The following is a 19,739-nucleotide window of genomic DNA, read 5'->3' as shown; positions in this document are numbered from 1 at the left end:
ATTAGATCTGTAGCTTATGAAAACATTGTATGGTACTGCAAAGAGCTGAGTGGGAGGAATGAAGAATATGAAATTCCTATACAAAGAAACAATCAGATTATTATGAATAATAACCCTCTGATAATCAATTCCTTCAATACTAAGCCCATTCCTAATGTATTACCATCTAAACATTTAAAAAAAAAATCTGATAAACTTAAAACCAGAAATATGTTCAAGCAAAAAGATCTTGTTACCCTCTCATTTTCAACAGGGGAGCATCGTACTCACATCCATACACAAAATGCATGACCTGTAGTCAACAACATAAGGTAAACTTTTCACATTAACACAAAACTTACTCAAAGTCACTTGAAATATTGGTCACTCCAACCTACTATTGGTGGAATGGTGTAGCACTTACAAAGAGGAATCCATGCATGTTTTATTACCCTGCTCCAATGGGACAAGAGAAACTTACCATAACAAACAAATAATAACAATGTGTATCCCTTCCACACTTTTGACAGAGTATAAAACAAATATATGAAAACAAACAAAACAGTAATTAGTTGATCTATCCGTCCAATCTAACAGGTCTGCAAACTACATGCATCTAACAACTGCATTTCTGGAAGTTTAATCCACAATATACAGTGGAATAATTCATGCTATATTTATGTCATGACACTCACAATAATCTGTTTCTACAGACATTTTTAATATGATTTTCAACAAAAAATGTCCAGAGAGTAATATATATACACTCACACACACACCTTTCCCTTGACAAGTTGCATACAATGCGGTCCAAAAACATGGATCACACAATAAGCAGAGTTATCGAGGGACCTCCATGACAACATGAAATGATGCCATCCTCAATGAACAACACAGCCAAAACAAACGGGGGTGGGGGTGGGGTGGGGTGGGGAATGCCAATTGGTCTGTTTAATGGCTGAATACTCATTTTAAAATTGGGTTGGGAATAACTGTCAGTAAAGCACTTTACAGAAGTTATTCATTTTTATGTTAAAAATAAAAAATGACATTTATTTTTAAGATGCCCAACAGCTGAGAGATTGCTAATATTATTCTGACTGGTTTCAACAATCCTTCATATGTATGTGAAAACATTGTGCATTACATCACTGCTTTATGGGGTTTTTTTTGAGTCCCCTACTCCATATGTTCCTTGCTTTGCTCTCTACCATTATGGAATGCAACAAAACGATCATAACAGTAAGGGAACCAGACAATTTACTGATTCAAATTCAAACATTATGGAATGCAACAAAACGATCATAACAATAAGGGAACCAGACAATTTACTGATTCAAATTCAAACAAGATTCCTTTTATTTATAAAAAAAACGGAACATTTGGTTCGTGAAACAGTCTTCAATATCGAAACTCTTCTTTTTATTGTACTATTAGTACAATATTGATGCCAAGATTTCATTACAATTAACAGTGAAACTTCTCAACCGTGAGGAAATCTCCAAGTGCCAATTCAAGAATTACAAGTTAACTACAAACTCTGAAACCAGCTTCTCATTAATAAAATGTACATGTGAACCAAAATTTTATTTCATCAAGTCATTCATTTTGCTTGGCTGTCTTTCTATCTTTGATCACATTTGTGAATGAGCTAATTTAAGGTAGTTTAATTATATTACATTCACAAAAGAATTAGAAGTATTCGATTGATCACTTGAAATGAGTTGACTGACACACACTAATGGGGCATGCTAGCACTTATGCAGATTGGATTTGCATGAATTTAAACTTTTCATCTATTACACCCAATTTATTTGATACAAACGATGTGATTAACATGATAATACAAGATCAGCTTTTAATTCATTGCAACAATACAACAAATACTTGCTCAATCATTTATCAAAACAAGGCCAGCACTTAATTAGGTTCTCACATAAATGCTCATAGCTGCTATGGTAAATTGGCATATTCCACATTTGAATACATCTGGGCACATTGTCTTTACAATCATTACCCTAAAACTGAACCATAAGATAGAATACTCAAATTTCAATTGATAAAAAAACAACTTACTTGTTTGATATCTATTAACAACATTGCTACCTCAAGTAGGCGTTAGTGACATTTTCATTGATCAAAATTTCATTGCATACTGTTATTTATGCTGTACCAAGAATGTTGTTTGGAAAGAAATTTAACAAAATACATGACTTCTTATTAAAAGTTGATAATTTCATAATGTTAACTCATATTTCCAGGTAATATCAACTGTTTTCAATGACAGAACAAGCGATATATCCAGGTTTCAGTTATCAATTTTGATCCTGATTTTCTTCATTTTCATCAAACTGGGGTCGATTGTTTGGTTCTAGTTTTAAAAAAAAAACAGATTCACGAGTGACCCCACATTATAAGTGGGTTTGCGAGTTAGCAGGGCACGAGTTATCAGTTATCAGGGGAGTGGTGTATATATATATTCTAATTTACTGATGTACAGTAGTCCCCCTCTTGAACGGCCCCCCTGACCGGCGGCCACCCGCTCCTTACGGCCAGAATCCGTTGGCACCGAGTTTGTGTTCAAAAGTACCCCTCGCGAAAGGCCACCCGGCTAATGCGACCAGCGGCCAGCATATTAGTGCAATAATATAAAATTTACCCCTCACAAGCGGCTGCATTTTATTTGAATATGTATCCAGAACCAGTATTTTATTCATAACGTGTGTTAAGTAATCCGATTTCTGTTTCCCCCATGTCAGGTTTTCGTTACTGAAAGAAGTATTGAGTAAAGTACATTTACCACTAAGGTTAATATTATATCATTTACGCCTCACGAGAAGCCAAATTTATTCCATAAAAACTGAGAAAGACTCAACTTTTAATCCATACAAAAGGGTACGTACATGTAATCCAATTAGCCTTACTGCTGTGTTATCATAAGATGTCTGGTTTAGTCACTGATAATTGTTAAAATTACAATTATTGAACAGTAGTAACAGCTGAGAAGTGGCAGTATCGATGTACAATATCCAAGTCAGCAGGAAAATGGTTTGGTAGCCTTTATAACTTCCCTTAGTAAGATGTTGAGCTTGTTCACTTTGATAATCAGTAGCTATTACTACTGACAATAATTGTCAAAATTACGAATCCTAACGGCCGCGAGGTCAAATCTGTGTGATGTTAATGGTACATATCGAAGCCGTTTTGGCTTCTCTCACTTAGTGTAAAGAAATGTATAAAAACAATAGGGTACCAGACTGCGACTAACGAATCATGTGACAAGATCACTTCCTTTAAAAACACACGGCAATTTGTTTAGATGCATACAAAATTGTTTTATCAGTATTGTAATTGGCAACATGAATAACTTACTGCAAAAAGATCAACATGTCTTCAAGGAAAAAAAAAATTCTCAGTTTAGAGGAGAACATGAAAGTAATTCAACTGACGGGGGAGGGTGTCATCAAGGATCCTTGCAGAAAACTAATGTCGGGAAGACTCAGATAAACAATATCGTGAAAGATAATTAAACAATTGTGCAGAAGTGGGAAGGTGAAATGGACGGAAAAAGGAAGATTGTGTGAGCCAGGAAACATTTGTATCCTGATTTGAATGACAAGAAAAAGCAACAATTTTGTCAGTTGAATTGGGATATGACGACTTTACTGCAAGTAACGGATGGTTGCACAGATTTCAAGTGTGACACAATATCAAGTGTTCTGTCCTTAGTGGAAAATCAGCTGATGTTAATAATGAAGTTGTCGAAGATTGGAACAAAAGACTAAACGATATATGCCGGGGATATGACAGCAAGGATATTTTTTAATGTGACGAGACTGGTTTGTTTTTTAGACTGTTACCAACAAAGTGACAGATGATGTGAACTGTAACACAATTATAAAGACAGTTTTAAAACTATATCAATGGTTATTCATAGCATTCTTTTGAAAATGATGACACAGTTTGTTTTACATTTATTTCACATCATGCATGTGATTTTTTAATTAAAATATTAAATATTTAAAATTAAATGTACTTGTGAATTTCTTCATATGTATTTACTATTTGCATTTGTCATCCCCCTCTAGAAAGGCCACCCACATTATAAGGCCACTTCCCTGCTGCATTAGGGGTGGCCTTATAAGAGGGGGACTACTGTAGTAAAACTTGCTAATTTTATACCTCTTCAGTGTTTATGAACAAAACTGATAAAAGTACATTTGTAACAGTATAACCACCACATCAGTAAATTACAAAGCATACTTCAATGGCCTAATGAAGGCTGGTTGATACCACCTACCATATATATTCACTTATAAGTTGTGTCAAACTGCAAACAACATAGATTCTTATCTGTTGTAGACTAATGCACCTGCAAATCAGGGTCTATCTTGTAAATTCTGATTAATCCAAACAATCTGCACAGACTGAGATCTGCCAGTGCATTAAACCTGTGTCTGTGCAGCTTACAGTTGGATTTGTCTTATAAGCAACTTTTTATATGGTATGTAAGCATCAGCATTAAGTACATGTTTTTGTAATGCCTCACAACTCTTGTGCACACACCAGAGCCTACATGGATGGTATCAACTAGTTTGCAGAGGTTTGAAACTAAACATCTTTATTAGATTAGATTTTAATGACACAAGTTATTAAAATTTTCTACAGATTTTACATTTTGGGGTTTTTGGTCTGCAGTCAGGATATGTGTTTTGCATGCACTAATCTTGTTCCTGGTGATTTGCACACTAGTGAATAACTATACTTGTATTCAACAACAAGCAGAATTAAAGCCTAAACAGAAAATAAAACATTTATTTAATTTAGCCTTTTGATATTTACTTTTCCTATGTAAATATTAGATATATTGTACTGTATTGTATTAAAAAAATGATATTTTAATGAGCGGCTAAGTGACATGTTAAAATATATCTATTTTGGTACCAAAAAATAAAACATATCCAGTACTTATGTCTTTTATATAACAGACTTGCTCCACAATAGAAGCTTGAAGATTGAACTCTCTTCAGCACAAAACTCCACCCAAATATTTGTAAATTGACCTCACTTTCATAAGGTGATCATATAAATATCAGTGACTTTTGAAAGTGTAGGAATGGGTTGGCCTAATCTGTCACAGTAAATAACATTTTTTACATTTGACATGTGCGTCTACAATTGTAGAAGTAACTATTTCAAATAGTTTCTTTATTCATGCACAATCCAGACCCTGTAAATCTGGAATTCTGTGCTGATCTTACTATTCAAACGACTGTTTATCCCACTTTAAATACTGAGAGGCACACTGTGTACAATAAAAGTTGTTTTAAATAGAGTGTAAACAAAATAACAAAATGTAACTGCATAGAAAAACTTACGATTGCACAGTTTCTTCAGTTGTGTGATGAAGGAAAGACTTCCTGCAGAGACTTTATCTCCCGAGGCCAGCTCACACTCAGCTGCTTTAGAATGTACCAAGGTGTTGTAAAGCGTTGATTGCAAGGGTGTCAGTCGACAGCAAATCACCTGCTCAACTACAAAACATTAAAACATCTTAATATACATCATTCATATGTAAAATTACAGTTAAATTATCACAAAATCTTTAATATGATAAAAAAAATGTATCAATCTTCTTTACAATTTTGGCCCTTAAAATATCCATGAAAATCACAATGTTCTCCTAAAAATATCTGCAAATATAACAAAGGCAATGCATTCACTGCTATATTGAATTTGTGGAGGGGACTGCTGTTATTCACAAAATGTCCCTCTTTTTCCCCAACAAGACATTGTAAACACATTGCATCCTATTCTTCGTTGTTTCTCTTCCATATAATGCTTATTTTTTTATAAAATGTTAAACTTTACTAACTTATTTACAAGATCGGTTTAGTTTGCTTAATATCTCTTGCCATTTAATGGCATTGTTGCATTGAATTTTGTAAAACAAGCTATAAACTTCACCTAATTACTCGACTGAACTGCTGACAGAAACAGACTAAAATAATGTATTTCATTTATATAGCCCAATGGATAAACATAACATCTTTTCAAAGCTGTGCACAGAATAGGCCGACATATCCCAAGTCAGGAAAATACGAGGTGGTATCCCCTGTTTCCAAAATTAATATTATTTTAACAGAATATTCTGGTGTCAACTGCCTCTTTTCAAATGGTAAGCATTGCTATTTTTATTTTGGTCATTCGGTCGAATTCAGTATGTGTTTTGCTTCAATATTGGAGAGGGAAACCTTAAGTGTGCAGAAATGCCCAACAGCATTGTATATGTTATCAAGTTCTACTGGATATTTTTAAAATGGGTGTCATATAGGCAGACGAAGAAGTTGAGAATTTCTGTCCAATCTCACTGCCCATTATTTAGCAATATGTTTAAACTTATTAAAGTGAACTTACTTTTGACAGGCAGATATTGGGTCAGCAGGGCCTGTGTTCTCCTAATTATACATCTGTTGACAATTCCAAGCAACTGGGAATAGAAAGATACAAGCATGACAGTCTATGTACCTACTCCTAATTATACATCTGTTGACAATTCCAAGCAACTGGGAATAGAAAGATACAAGCATGACATTCTATGTATCTACTCCTAATTATACATCTGTTGACAATTCCAAGCAACTGGGAATAGAAAGATACAAGCATGACAGTCTATGTACCTAGTCCTAATTATACATCTGTTGACAATTCCAAGCAACTGGGAATAGAAAGATACAAGCATGACAGTCTATGTACCTACTCCTAATTATACATCTGTTGACAATTCCAAGCAACTGGGAATAGAAAGATACAAGCATGACAGTCTATGTACCTAGTCCTAATTATACATCTGTTGACAATTCCAAGCAACTGGGAATAGAAAGATACAAGCATAACAGTCTATGCACCTACTCATTTCCTTTACTGATAATTCTTGTTATTTATAATTTGATTTATGCAAAAAGTATTATCTTTAACATGTTTGTTTTATTTAAACCCTCCACCCCCATATGATTATAAAGCATTTTAAATTGTTCCAATTCACAGCATCAGCATATGGCAGATTCCCCATCCCTAAACTAAATAGGTAAAAACATCAAAAAGTGCATGACCTGCACATAAGCTGACCCCTAAGTCCTTTTCTTTGTGTATCTTCAAGCCTAACAAAAGTGAATGTACAAACATTTAGATCTTGAAATATTTCCAATTTGTGATAGTTCAAATGAGCACCCTTTACAATGCTGAATCATAAACTTCTGAAACAATCTGATTTTTCCAAGAAAGTATTGGCAACTTTTGTGTGATCTTTGCTCACTGTCTGAGACAAAAAACCATGCCAGTTTATAAAACATAAAACCAACCAGTTGATGCAACAAATAGTGATGAATCTGCTAACTTGATTTTTCACCACTGGCATATAATGCAGACGAATTGTAGCTCTTTTGACAATGTATCTGTTTTGCTGACATTCACTAACAAAATTGCTGAGTTCTTTTCTCCAATTCGGGGAATGAAGCAATCCCAGTCTGACACACGACTTTAATCTAGGCATCTCTTCTAATGCCACTTTGCTTTCCCTTCATTCTTGTACTTGCTTCTCATGTGCCCAAAATTTGCATGCTGCAGCAATTATTTGCTTTGGCAAATAACTTTATGTTTGAAAGCCACATCATATACAGAACTCTTTCTTTAATTTCCACCACATTCGTTTATAAAATTGTCTTAATTTCTAGCCAGAATAAACTTAAATAACTTCTGATAGTGGTAGTATCCTATTTATACTTTATTGTGTACTTTTTCCACAGGTGGTTGGTTATCAAATTGTAATGGATAGTTATTTATCATGGTTTCTTTTTGACACATCGTAGCTTCAGTTAACAAAAATATAATTGGTTGTCATTGTGGACATTGTTATGCATGAAACCACTTGAAGCAGGTTTGACAGTTACGGCTTTGATTAGAAACCATAACCCCTGCTTTATCCCATTAAACAATAAAGCAGAATCGGTATGGATTATTAAATTCATTGGCCGTGAGCAACAAAACAAACCCCATTAACCTTGAGGCATTATTTACGATGGATTAAGCATAGTGGTAGTTATTGTTCTACAGCTAATAAACCTCTTTCCTTTATATTAGTAGATGATAAAGTGATTGTGGGTGCTCAATTTTTTTGGCACATCTTTTTGGCCGCCTTTTATTTCCAAACACACCTGTCAAAGAAATCCCACAAATTATATTATCAACAATAATCATGCTGACACGTATATTGCCAATTGTCTGTTATTTACCTTTCCTAGGTGTGTGTACAACACAAACCCCAAAGGAGCCTCTCAATCCTGAGTAACCATCATACCTTTATTTCTAGTCTTGATACCAAAAATATTTCTGCAATAAATTCCTTCAGAATTGTAAATCCTAAATCTCTGTATTTAGTTTATTTCCATATCTTACTCACACTGAAATAAAGCTAGCATGTGTACCATACATTTTAATGTTCATTGATTAGCCATTGGTTCAACTCTTCAATGAGAGATTACTAATATGGCAGTTCTTTTGGAAAATACACACAATCAAGGCTCAAATACATGTATCAGATATAAGCAAAGTACAGCAATGTCAGTTTTTCATTAATTATCCTACAACTGAAAGTTAGAAAAAATAGACCTAAGCACATGAATTAGCTGACCCCCCCCCTTTCCAGGCTTTATTTTTTCCTAAATTATCTGGCTTATATGCAAGTATACACAGTAAATCAAAACTTTTGCTGCATCAAAGCACAGTGGTTATACAGCAAAACACAAATATGAACATAAATACAGGGTGGTAGGACTTGCATGAAAACAGAAATATACTTGCTAGTAAAAACATGGTAAACAACATTAATGGATGGAAGCAACATACTTGGTAGTAAACACCCATGGTAAACAACATTGATACTTCACTTTACATGGGTTGTATTTAATTTACCTGTAATAAATGTCAACTTATAAGTGAGTATAAATACATATCATTGCTGCCAGAACTGAAATAAACCACATGGACTAAAAATGAATATGCTCAAACAAAACATGTGAAAATATGAGCTCTGTATGATTTACCTCTTGTAGTTTTTCTTCTCCTCTCTTGTGCTCAGCCTCTGATGCATTTGCATCTCGGCCACGTAGGATGGGGATTTCAAACCTCTTGCGAAACTCTTGAGCAGTGCCTGAAAATGATGGTTGAATTATTTGTTTGTAATTACATTCTGATCACATTAATACCACTATGATGCAGAGGAAATTTGAGCCAAGTTCCATTCCAAAGGACACAATGGAACAGCCAAGTCAGAGGAAATTTGAGCCAAGTTCCTTTCCAAAGGACACAAAGAACAGCCAAGTGCCTTTCCAAAGGACACAATGGAACAGCCAAGTCAGAGGAAATTTCAGCCAAGTTCCTTTCCAAAGGACACAATGGAACAGCCAAGTCAGAGGAAATTTGAGCCAAGTTCCTTTCCAAAGGACACAAAGAACAGCCAAGTGCCTTTCCAAAGGACACAATGGAACAGCCAAGTCAGAGGAAATTTCAGCCAAGTTCCATTCCAAAGGACACAATGGAACAGCCAAGTCAGAGGAAATTTGAGCCAAGTTCCATTCCAAAGGACACAATGGAACAGCCAAGTGCCTTTCCAAAGGACACAATGGAACAGCCAAGTCAGAGGAAATCTGAGCCAAGTTCCATTCCAAAGGACACAATGGAACAGCCAAGTGCCCTTCCAAAGGACACAATGGAACAGCCAAGTCAGAGGAAATTTGAGCCAAGTTCCATTCCAAAGGACACAATGGAACAGCCAAGTGCCTTTCCAAAGGACACAATGGAACAGCCAAGTGCCTTTCCAAAGGACACAATGGAACAGCCAAGTCAGAGGAAATTTGAGTCAAGTTCCATTCCAAAGGACACAATGGAACAGCCAAATCAGAGGAAATTTGAGCCAAGTTCCATTCCAAAGGACACAATGGAACAGCCAAGTCAGAGGAAATTTGAGCCAAGTTCCATTCCAAAGGACACAATGGAACAGCCAAGTCAGAGGAAATTTGAGCCAAGTGCCATTCCAAAGGACACAATGGAACAGCCAAGTCAGAGGAAATTTGAGCCAAGTTCCATTCCAAAGGACACAATGGAACAGCCAAGTCAGAGGAAATTTGAGCCAAGTTCCATTCCAAAGGACACAATGGAACAGCCAAGTCAGAGGAAATTTGAGCCAAGTTCCATTCCAAAGGACACAATGGAACAGCCAAGTCAGAGGAAATCTGAGCCAAGTGCCATTCCAAAGGACACAGTGGAACAGCCAAGTCAGAGGAAATTTGAGCCAAGTTCCATTCCAAAGGACACAATGGAACAGCCAAGTGCCATTCCAAAGGACACAATGGAACAGCCAAGTCAGAGGAAATTTGAGCCAAGTGCCCTTCCAAAGGACGCAAAGGAACAGCCAAGTGCCCTTCCAAAGGACACAATGGAACAGCCAAGTCAGAGGAAATTTGAGCCAAGTGCCTTTCCAAAGGACACAATGGAACAGCCAAGTCAGAGGAATTTTGAGCCAAGTTCCATTCCAAAGGACACAATGGAACAGCCAAGTGCCATTCCAAAGGACACAATGGAATAGCCAAGTGCCCTTCCAAAGGACACAATGGAACAGCCAAGTGCCCTTCCAAAGGACACAATGGAACAGCCAAGTCAGAGGAAATTTGAGCCAAGTTCCATTCCAAAGGACACAATGGAACAGCCAAGTCAGACTGGACTGTTTTGGGTGCATACTAAACCCACTAACCCTTGATGATAAGTCTAGCACTCTCACAAGTAAGTGGCGCCATGGTGGCTCAGTACTTAGCAACAAAATTCGTTTGAGTTTCAATCCCACCAGCTTGGGTCAGCTCCCACGATGTGTCCTTAGGCAAGGCACTTTAGTTCAATTGCCTCAGCACTAAATAACCTATTTGTGTTGCTGAGCTGTTAAAAGCACCAAGTATTTCATTCTGCTACCAGCTGAGTTTCCATGGCTGATTTAGCGGTTTTCACACGTATTCTATTTAAGTTAAATTTACCTCTCATTATGTATCAATAAGAATGAGGTGAAAATCTTCAGAGAATGAATATATATATATATATATATATATATATATATATATATATATATATATATATATATATATATATATATATATGGGCACCAAATGTGATTCCTATAAACAAAGCATTTTTGCATGGTATGGATGGTGACACTACTACCAGAAATAAAGTGCTGTATTTTGTTCTTTACTTAAATAAAAATGAAATTATTCTATTTATTCAAGTCTTTCAAGGAGTTTGTCAACACTTTATGGGAAGATTGATAAATGAGACTTTGATCTTATTTAAAATAATCACATCTTTTTCCTCATTTCCAATTTAAAGGAGCATGCCATTTGGTTATAAAACAAATGAGAATTCTGCAGAATACTATGTCTCACCAACTATCATGGCATAATCAACAAATCTTGCAAAGCCACTTGAGCAAGAAAAGTAGGTTACTGTGATCAACTCTTACCCATGATGAGAAGTATCCCATAATGTATTTGAACTCATCAATGCAAAAACCATGATATAATCACTGGAGCATGAAAACTAAGTCACTGTGACCTCCTTTAACCTGAGATGTGCATCACCCTCTATTATGAATACACACATCAAGTTGCATGATGTTATATATAAAAGTGTCAGAGAAAGTTAGTTAAATGCAAAAACTCAGCATTGTGACCTGCACCAACAATGCCATCAGAAAAGATATGCTTTAAGTCTTACCTATACTCTGCTGGCAAAACAAAAAGACAAAGCCTTTATGAATTTTTACTAAATATAGAGTGCAAAGCTCACTTCTACCACTGGGTGACAAACTTCAATACAGCAAACTCTTACAAAAAAAGAAAGCATATCCACTAACACACATTAATAATTATACTGAAAACAATAACTGCACCTTGAACTTTGTTCATATCTAGACTGGTTTGCTAACATCTTGCTTGAGATTTCTCTGCTCTAACTTGCATTACCCAGAATTCTTTTGTTCAAAAAGTGCAAAACAGTGAAGTACTCCATAAGTAAATTTAATATGCATTACCTAGTATTCCTGTATTGACAAAGTGTAATAGGCTAAAGTACTCAAGCAGGTCATTCTGTATGGGTGTCCCTGACAGCAAGATTCTCCGCTGGGCCTTTAGGGCACTCAAGGCCTGGTAAGTCTGATTCTCACAATTCTTCAGGCGGTGACCCTGAAAAATGATAGTACGCCTGCTAATACCAACCAAACCTATATAATAATCAAATGAGCAACACAATGACAACAGGCTCTGCAGAGGCCTATATCTCAACTGCAAGCTGTGCTGTAATGTATAAATATAAAACACACACTTTGTTCTCAGTCTGCGAAAAGATTCAATTTTATATGGCACAAACTTTGCTCAGCTGCTAAAGTGACTCAATATGATCTGGCCTTTTCAAGTGAACTTGGGCTCTCACCTTCATTTGCATTTTTAAGAACAAAAATCACAAAATGCCCATGTTGAGCCATTGTAGAATTTCACAATCACATATCAAACTAAACAGCTTGTCATGAATCACTATTTCCAGCTGTTACACAAGCTTAATCTGCAAAATAGCTCTTTTATATTGTGTTGATATGAGTGTCGGATCAATTACAAGTATTTCACTTTTATATTGTCTTGATATGAGTGTCGGATCAATTACAAGTATTTCACTTTTATATTGTCTTGATATGAGTGTCGGATCAATTACATGTATTTCACTTTTATATTGTGTTGATATGAGTGTCGGATCAATTACAAGTATTTCACTTTTATATTGTGTTGATATGAGTGTTGGATCAATTACAAGTATTTCACTTTTATACTGTGTTGATATGAGTGTCGGATCAATTACAAGTATTTCACTTTTATACTGTGTTGATATGAGTGTCGGATCAATTACAAGTATTTCACTTTTACCACAGTAGTTATATATAGCATATTATTTCTCATAAGTAAAGCAAATGAATCACTCTAAGATGTAAAATATAAATACTGACTGATACTTTGTAAACTTCATTTGAAAATGCAAGACAAAACCCACTGAATATTCTATTTGTACATATGATTATAATCAACAGATACATACTGACTCTAGTTTACTATTTAATGGAAAAAAATTGCTGGAACCTAAGTTCCAAACTTCAAGTCCAACACATTAGGCTTAAGGATTCTAAGCCACCACCCTCATACAGAATAATCTTGATTCTAATGCCTACATCTACTCACTGATGTCTACAATAAAGCATTATTTATCCAAAGCCCATTAAACAGAATTAACAGTTAATCCAGACCAAGGGCATATCACCACTGCCTGTAATTGCCTTTGCATAACAGGAATCCATGTGAGGATAGCTTATCTGTCAATGCAATATGTGCTGGCAGACTTGGGTTGATGCACTACACCTAAAGTCATGAAAAGAACAGCAGAAAATGGTTTGCATCATTTGCTTTGAGTTATAAGAAGAGTGTACAGCATAAGCCCTATCTTCTGGCGAAATATTCAAGGGCAGATTTGGGTTTACACTGTTCCCTTTCAGTCATAAGAGAGAACAGCAATGTTGTTGTTGTTGTTGTGGGGTTTCACACCATTTTTCAGCACACGATAGGCTATACACGGCGGCCAGTATTAATGCTGGAGGAAGAACCCAGGAAAACCCCAGAAAGAACCACCAACCCACAAGAAGCTACTGGCAAGCTTTTTCACATACCTACATTATCAGAAACCAAGACTCAAACCCACGCAGACAGAGGTGAGATGGCAGTGATCTGTAACGGACAGCGCTTTAGATCACTCGGCCCCTCGAAAGAACAGCAAGGACTCTGATTTGCTGGTACAGTATGTGAGGGTAAAGCTGGGTTTGTGCCATTTGCCCTCAGTCACAAGAATGAACAGCAAGGACTCTGATCTGCAGGTACAGTATGTGTGGGGGTAAAGTTGGGTCTGTCCCATTTGCCCTCAGTCACAAGAAGAGTGAACAGCATGGATGCAGATGTCCTGGTTATTGCTGTAACATTTATCAAAATGGCGTACAATAACTGAATGATGCTGTTTAATCAAAACAAATCAAAAGTGAAAACCTTTCCTTCAATCTGCATGCTCGACTTACAGCTGATGGTTAAAAACCTTAAGGATGCTTGCTCAAGATTTAGCTGTGCATCACATCTTTTTTATCTCTTAATATTACAGGTTTCAGATTTTAAGGGTCTTTCTTGTATCTGTCTGACAATTTTGGTAAAACATCCTTAGGATCACCATGATACTGGATCATTCTTTTAAGTATATGTACGTAACAGAAAGAAATTCAATAATGCAACTGGATATAATACATGGATATGAGCATCTGATGCTTTTGTAGGCTCTACAAGAAACTACAGTTGCTTACAAACTTGAAAGTATTTCATTAAAAAAATGTTATCAATCAAAGGTCCTGTAAACAAACATGTTTCTTAAAAGTAAATGATGTACTTTAATGAATTTCTGGACTATAAATTAACCTGATGTGTAATGTGTAGTACAACAACAATTAGCTTTTATCTAGCAAAGCCATACTGGATTTAAATATTTAGATATTTTAACAGAATTTACAAAAATATCTTAGTAAATAGTTGTCATAAGCAGAGATGTGGAAATATTTAATTGGAATTAATAGTTTTAGCATCAAAGACATGCACATTCATTGACATAGTTACCAATATTGTAAGTGTTTACAGGCAGTAAATTAAATCAAACCATTGACATAGTTACCAATATTGTAAGTGTTTACAGGCAGTAAATTAAATCAAACCATTGACATAGTTACCAATATTGTAGGTGTTTACAGGCAGTAAATTAAATCAAACCATTGACATAGTTACCAATATTGTAAGTGTTTACAGGCAGTAAATTAAATCAAACCATTGACATAGTTACCAATATTGTAAGTGTTTACAGGCAGTAAATTAAATCAAACCATTGACATAGTTACCAATATTGTAAGTGTTTACAGGCAGTAAATTAAATCAAACCATTGACATAGTTACCAATATTGTAAGCGTTTACAGGCAGTAAATTAAATCAAACCATTGACATAGTTACCAATATTGTAAGTGTTTACAGGCAGTAAATTAAATCAAACCATCGACATAGTTACCAATATTGTAAGCGTTTACAGGCAGTAAATTAAATCAAACCATTGACATAGTTACCAACATTGTAAGTGTTTACAGGCAGTAAATTAAATCAAACCATTGACATAGTTACCAATATTGTAAGCGTTTACAGGCAGTAAATTAAATCAAACCATTGACATAGTTACAGATATTGTAAGTGTTTACAGGCCATAAATTAAATCAAACCATTGACATAGTTACCAAAATTGTAAGTGTTTACAGGCTATAAATTAAATCAAACCATTGATATAGTTACCAATATTGTAAGTGTTTACAGGCAGCAAATTAAATCAAACCATTGATATAGTTACCAATATTGTAAGTGTTTACAGGCAGTAAATTATATCAAACCATTGACATAGTTACCGATATTGTAAGCATTTACAGGCAGTAAATTAAATCAAACCATTGAAATAGTTACCAATATTGTAAGTGTTTACAGGCAGTAAATTAAATCAAACCATTGACATAGTTACCGATATTGTAAGTGTTTACAGGCAGTAAATTAAATCAAACCATTGACATGTTCAAACATTACAATCTTACTGTTGATGCAGTAGCTGTTTTTTCTAAGTCACATGAAGGATGAACATCAAGGGCAATTATGGGTTTGTACTTTTTGCAGTTTGTTATGCATTACAAATGAGCTAATACAGTATTTATTTGCTAAACATAACTTGAATTTGTCTACACTATTTTCTAATCAACTACTAAGTTCAGGTGAGATTCAACCAGCAATGTGAATAATCACTGTCATTTGTTGATCTTACCTCATCACAGATAACTAGCCCTGCTTCTCCTTTCTGAAGGACAGAGGCATGCAGCCGGAACGTTTCATAGGAAATGATTAAGACAGGGTTTGTTACTCTCCTCCCCTTCAGCATCATGAAATTTCCTGAAAAATAAAAAATACTATTTTTTTAAAGTAATTTTTTGAATTGAAACAAAATCATCTGTTATGCATCCATAAAAAAAGAGTGGAAAAATGTGGAATGATGGAAACAGGATACTGGGAATAATTCTGTTCTGAATATTGTTTCAAAGTCAAGTGCAAAATCAATTCAATGTACACCAGAAGAGCAATACACAGCTTATTACAATCAGAATTTAAAAGACAGTATTACAAAAACACAGATATAAGAGAGCTATCTGCAATGGGTGCATCACAAAGTGCCCACTCATTTCAACTTGCTTGGCAGGAACTTAAACAAAGAACATATGTTAGGAAACCAAAGTTAAAAGCTGATGGGTATTCAGGGGCCATAACTCTTCTAAATCAAAATGTTGAGAGCTCGAAATCCAAATTATTCAAGGTCTTTTAACAACATAATGGTGCATGATAAATCGGATTGAAACACATCATTCCTTCATAAACTTATGCTTTGGAAACGAAATGTTAGGATGATGAGCATCTGGGGGGCCATAACACTTCTAAATGATACTATGAACTGCTGAAAATATTACTTATTTAATGCTGGGGTCACTTTATCCACTGACCCGCCAGCCAATGTCATGGGGATTTTGAGGAGGGCCAGTTTATACTTACAGCTGCATGTCAGTGGTCAATGGTTGAAGCTATACTATATATTACTGTCATGGATGAATTTAATTAAAAGATGCTTACCATGGGATATAATTAATGCCAGGCAAAAAGGTCACAAAGGTCAGTTTCTTATATTTTGGGTGGTGTGGGGGAAATCCTATATCATGTATGTATGAATAAGCATTAGGTTTCTTACCAGGTTCACAAAAGTGCATGGCAGAACTTTGGAGATAACAGATATTGGCCCCAAAAGGTCCTGGTTTAAATGATGTATGTCTATTTATTTACCTTTTAGGGATAAGATTGTTAAGAACTATATGAATGGGTTATATCTTATGTTGCCATGCACATATTGTTATCAGATTTGTGCAATATTATCAGAGGAATGGGGCATATCAAAGATCAGAGGTCAGAGTCAGGATCGGGAGGAAGGGTTTATAAAAGCTTTATTGACATCATTGCAGTCAAGATGATAACTTACAGATTAAAAGATGAGGTAAGCAGAGCAAGACCAAGCCAGTTCAAATTTTCTGAATATCATACAATTCAGTCTACTCCACTTACAGAGATGGAATCTCATATATATATTTTTTACAAACTATTTTAAGCAAAAATAAATAGAATATTTCTAACTAATTATTATAATAACTGATCAGATTCTTTCTATTGCAACAAAATAGCATTATATTTGTGTGCATAGGTTCAATGAATATCTAAAGAAAACAAATCTGAGCTGAAAAATTGTGTCAAAAATAGGGACAAATTCAACAAATAGATCTCAAAAGACAATAGTGTGGAATCAGTCTTTACAATAATAGAAAACTGATGTAAGAACCCAAAGGAATAAATTACAAGTCCACTGCAGAGAATTAGGACATGATAAAATAGATATTGAAAATAAATGCGTCGGGTTTCACATATGTCTATGGTGTGAAGATTTGACCTTTGAGCTGCGTGTGTGTGATTTAGATTTTTAACGTAACTTTAACAATTTTTCAGTTAAATCGCTACGATGTCTGCAGACATGCAGCATGATGTCCCACCCAGTCACATTATCCTGACACTAAGCCGATCAGTCCTAAAACTAACCTCTTAATTTTGAGCACCAAGCGAGGCAGCTGTTAGTACCATTTTTTAAAGTCTTTGGTATGAATCAGCTTAAGATATTTCAAAATGAAAGGGGGCCCCGAGCGGCCAAGTGGTCTAAAGCACTCTCCATTACGGATCACTGCCATCTCACCTCTGTCTGCGTAGGTTTGAGTCTTGGATTCAGCCAATGTGGGTATGTGAGAAAGCTTGCCAGTAGCTTCTCGTGGGTTGGTGGTTCTTTCCAGGGTTTTCCCGGGTTCTTCCTCCACCATTAATACTGGCCGCCATGTATAGCCTATCGTGTGCTGAAAAATGGCGTTAAACCCTACAACAACAACAACAACATCAAAATGAAAGATTGCAATTGAATTTTCTATAGAACTGCAAAAAAATGTCATTTTAATTGCAAAACACTAATAACTTAAGATTATGATATCACATAAAAGTTAAGAAATATCACAGATCAGGTGATGTAGTGCCATCCAAAATAAAATCATTTCTCATGGGAATTATGTCATAAAATTGTAATCCCTCAACTGCAAAGTCCAACCAAGAGAACAAAAAATCCACCTATACCACTTATCGGAGCAGTAACTGCCAAGGGGCTATAAGAAAGGAGATTTGGACTGTACTCACCTAGATCTCTGTCTATAACACTTATTGGAGCAGTAACTGTCAAGGGGCTATCAGAAAGGGGACTTGGACTGTACTCACCTAGATCTCTGTCTATAACACTTATTGGAGCAGTAACTGCCAAGGGGATATCAGAAAGGGGAACTGGACTGTACTCACCTAGATCTCTGTCTATAACACTTATCGGAGCAGTAACTGCCAAGGGGATATCAGAAAGGGGACTTGGACTGTACTCACCTAGATCTCTGTCTAACACTTATTGGAGCAGTAACAGCCAAGGGGATATCAGAAAGGGGAACTGGACTGTACTCACCTAGATCTCTGTCTATAACACTTATTGGAGCAGTAACTGCCAAGGGGATATCAGAAAGGGGACTTGGACTGTACTCACCTAGATCTCTGTCTATAACACTTATCGGAGCAGTAACTGCCAAGGGGATATCAGAAAGGAGAACTGGACTGTACTCACCTAAATCTCTGTCTATCTGGTCCTTGCTGCCAGAATCAATTGCCAAACTGTTTATCCGTGATCCGAGCCATTTGTTGATCTCATTGTACCAGTTCTACAGTTGAAAGATAACATAACGTACTACATTGTTCACTTCCTTAAAACTTAATTTCCTTCCAGAAACTGCATTAATACAATGAAAGTGTTATTTCTACCTCATTACTATGGAGAGTAAACATTTTAAAAACCAAAATCAACACAGAATGTCCAGTTCAGATGAATGTAAATTGTATAGTAAAAATTATGTTTCTCTAATTATACTTACCTGATTATGCTTACCTGGTCACATTAACATTAGGATTAATCTTCTGCTATTTTCAAAATCAGCCTTCCCAGAAAATCAAAAAGGGAAACAATTCTTACAGGTTAACTCCCTCTCTACTTGCAAGGTGACTACCATTATACCCATATGTAACCAGCTTTCAATTGAGCAAAACCTGTAATAGGATGCTTTACATTACAGGGAAGAGAGATGGTGCCAGGAAATTATCTAAAGGGGGAAACTCCCCTGAGATCACAAAAATAAGGTGAGAGTAATGAAAGAAAGAGGGGGGACTATATACCTAGCACTTAAAGATGCATCTCTTTCTTCCAGCTCCACTCTATTACAGTGCTACTGAAATAAAAATCCACAAAAGATGCCACCCCAAGTTGGATAAGCAATCATCATTTGGTTGTTTCTGAGCCTAATCAGTTCCTTTCCTGTGTATGAATACTGTTCTGTACTCAGAACCATCTT

The 19,739-nt window shown here is 35.7% G+C and overlaps 1 protein-coding gene across 1 annotated transcript in view; it reads right to left on the bottom strand.

The window, feature by feature from the left end:
- LOC149806447 (DNA repair and recombination protein RAD54-like) overlaps window positions 1-19,739 on the bottom strand; it is a 115,068-nt gene that overhangs the window by 21,128 nt on the left and 74,201 nt on the right. The window contains exons 10-15 of the mRNA XM_089953445.1: window positions 18,962-19,055; window positions 15,998-16,122; window positions 12,113-12,263; window positions 9,081-9,187; window positions 6,397-6,469; window positions 5,358-5,513 (exon numbers count right to left, since the gene is read on the bottom strand). Of these exons, the coding sequence (XP_089809571.1) occupies window positions 5,358-5,513; window positions 6,397-6,469; window positions 9,081-9,187; window positions 12,113-12,263; window positions 15,998-16,122; window positions 18,962-19,055 (706 nt within the window). The remainder of the gene's footprint in view (window positions 1-5,357; window positions 5,514-6,396; window positions 6,470-9,080; window positions 9,188-12,112; window positions 12,264-15,997; window positions 16,123-18,961; window positions 19,056-19,739) is intronic.

The sequence above is a fragment of the Sinohyriopsis cumingii genome, chromosome 1 (assembly GCF_028554795.1).
Source record: "Sinohyriopsis cumingii isolate HCF-2022 chromosome 1, ASM2855479v2, whole genome shotgun sequence".
NCBI classification, from domain to species: domain Eukaryota; kingdom Metazoa; phylum Mollusca; class Bivalvia; order Unionida; family Unionidae; genus Sinohyriopsis; species Sinohyriopsis cumingii.
Note: the sequence above shows the minus strand (reverse complement) of the source record. Positions and strands in the feature narration are given on the sequence as shown.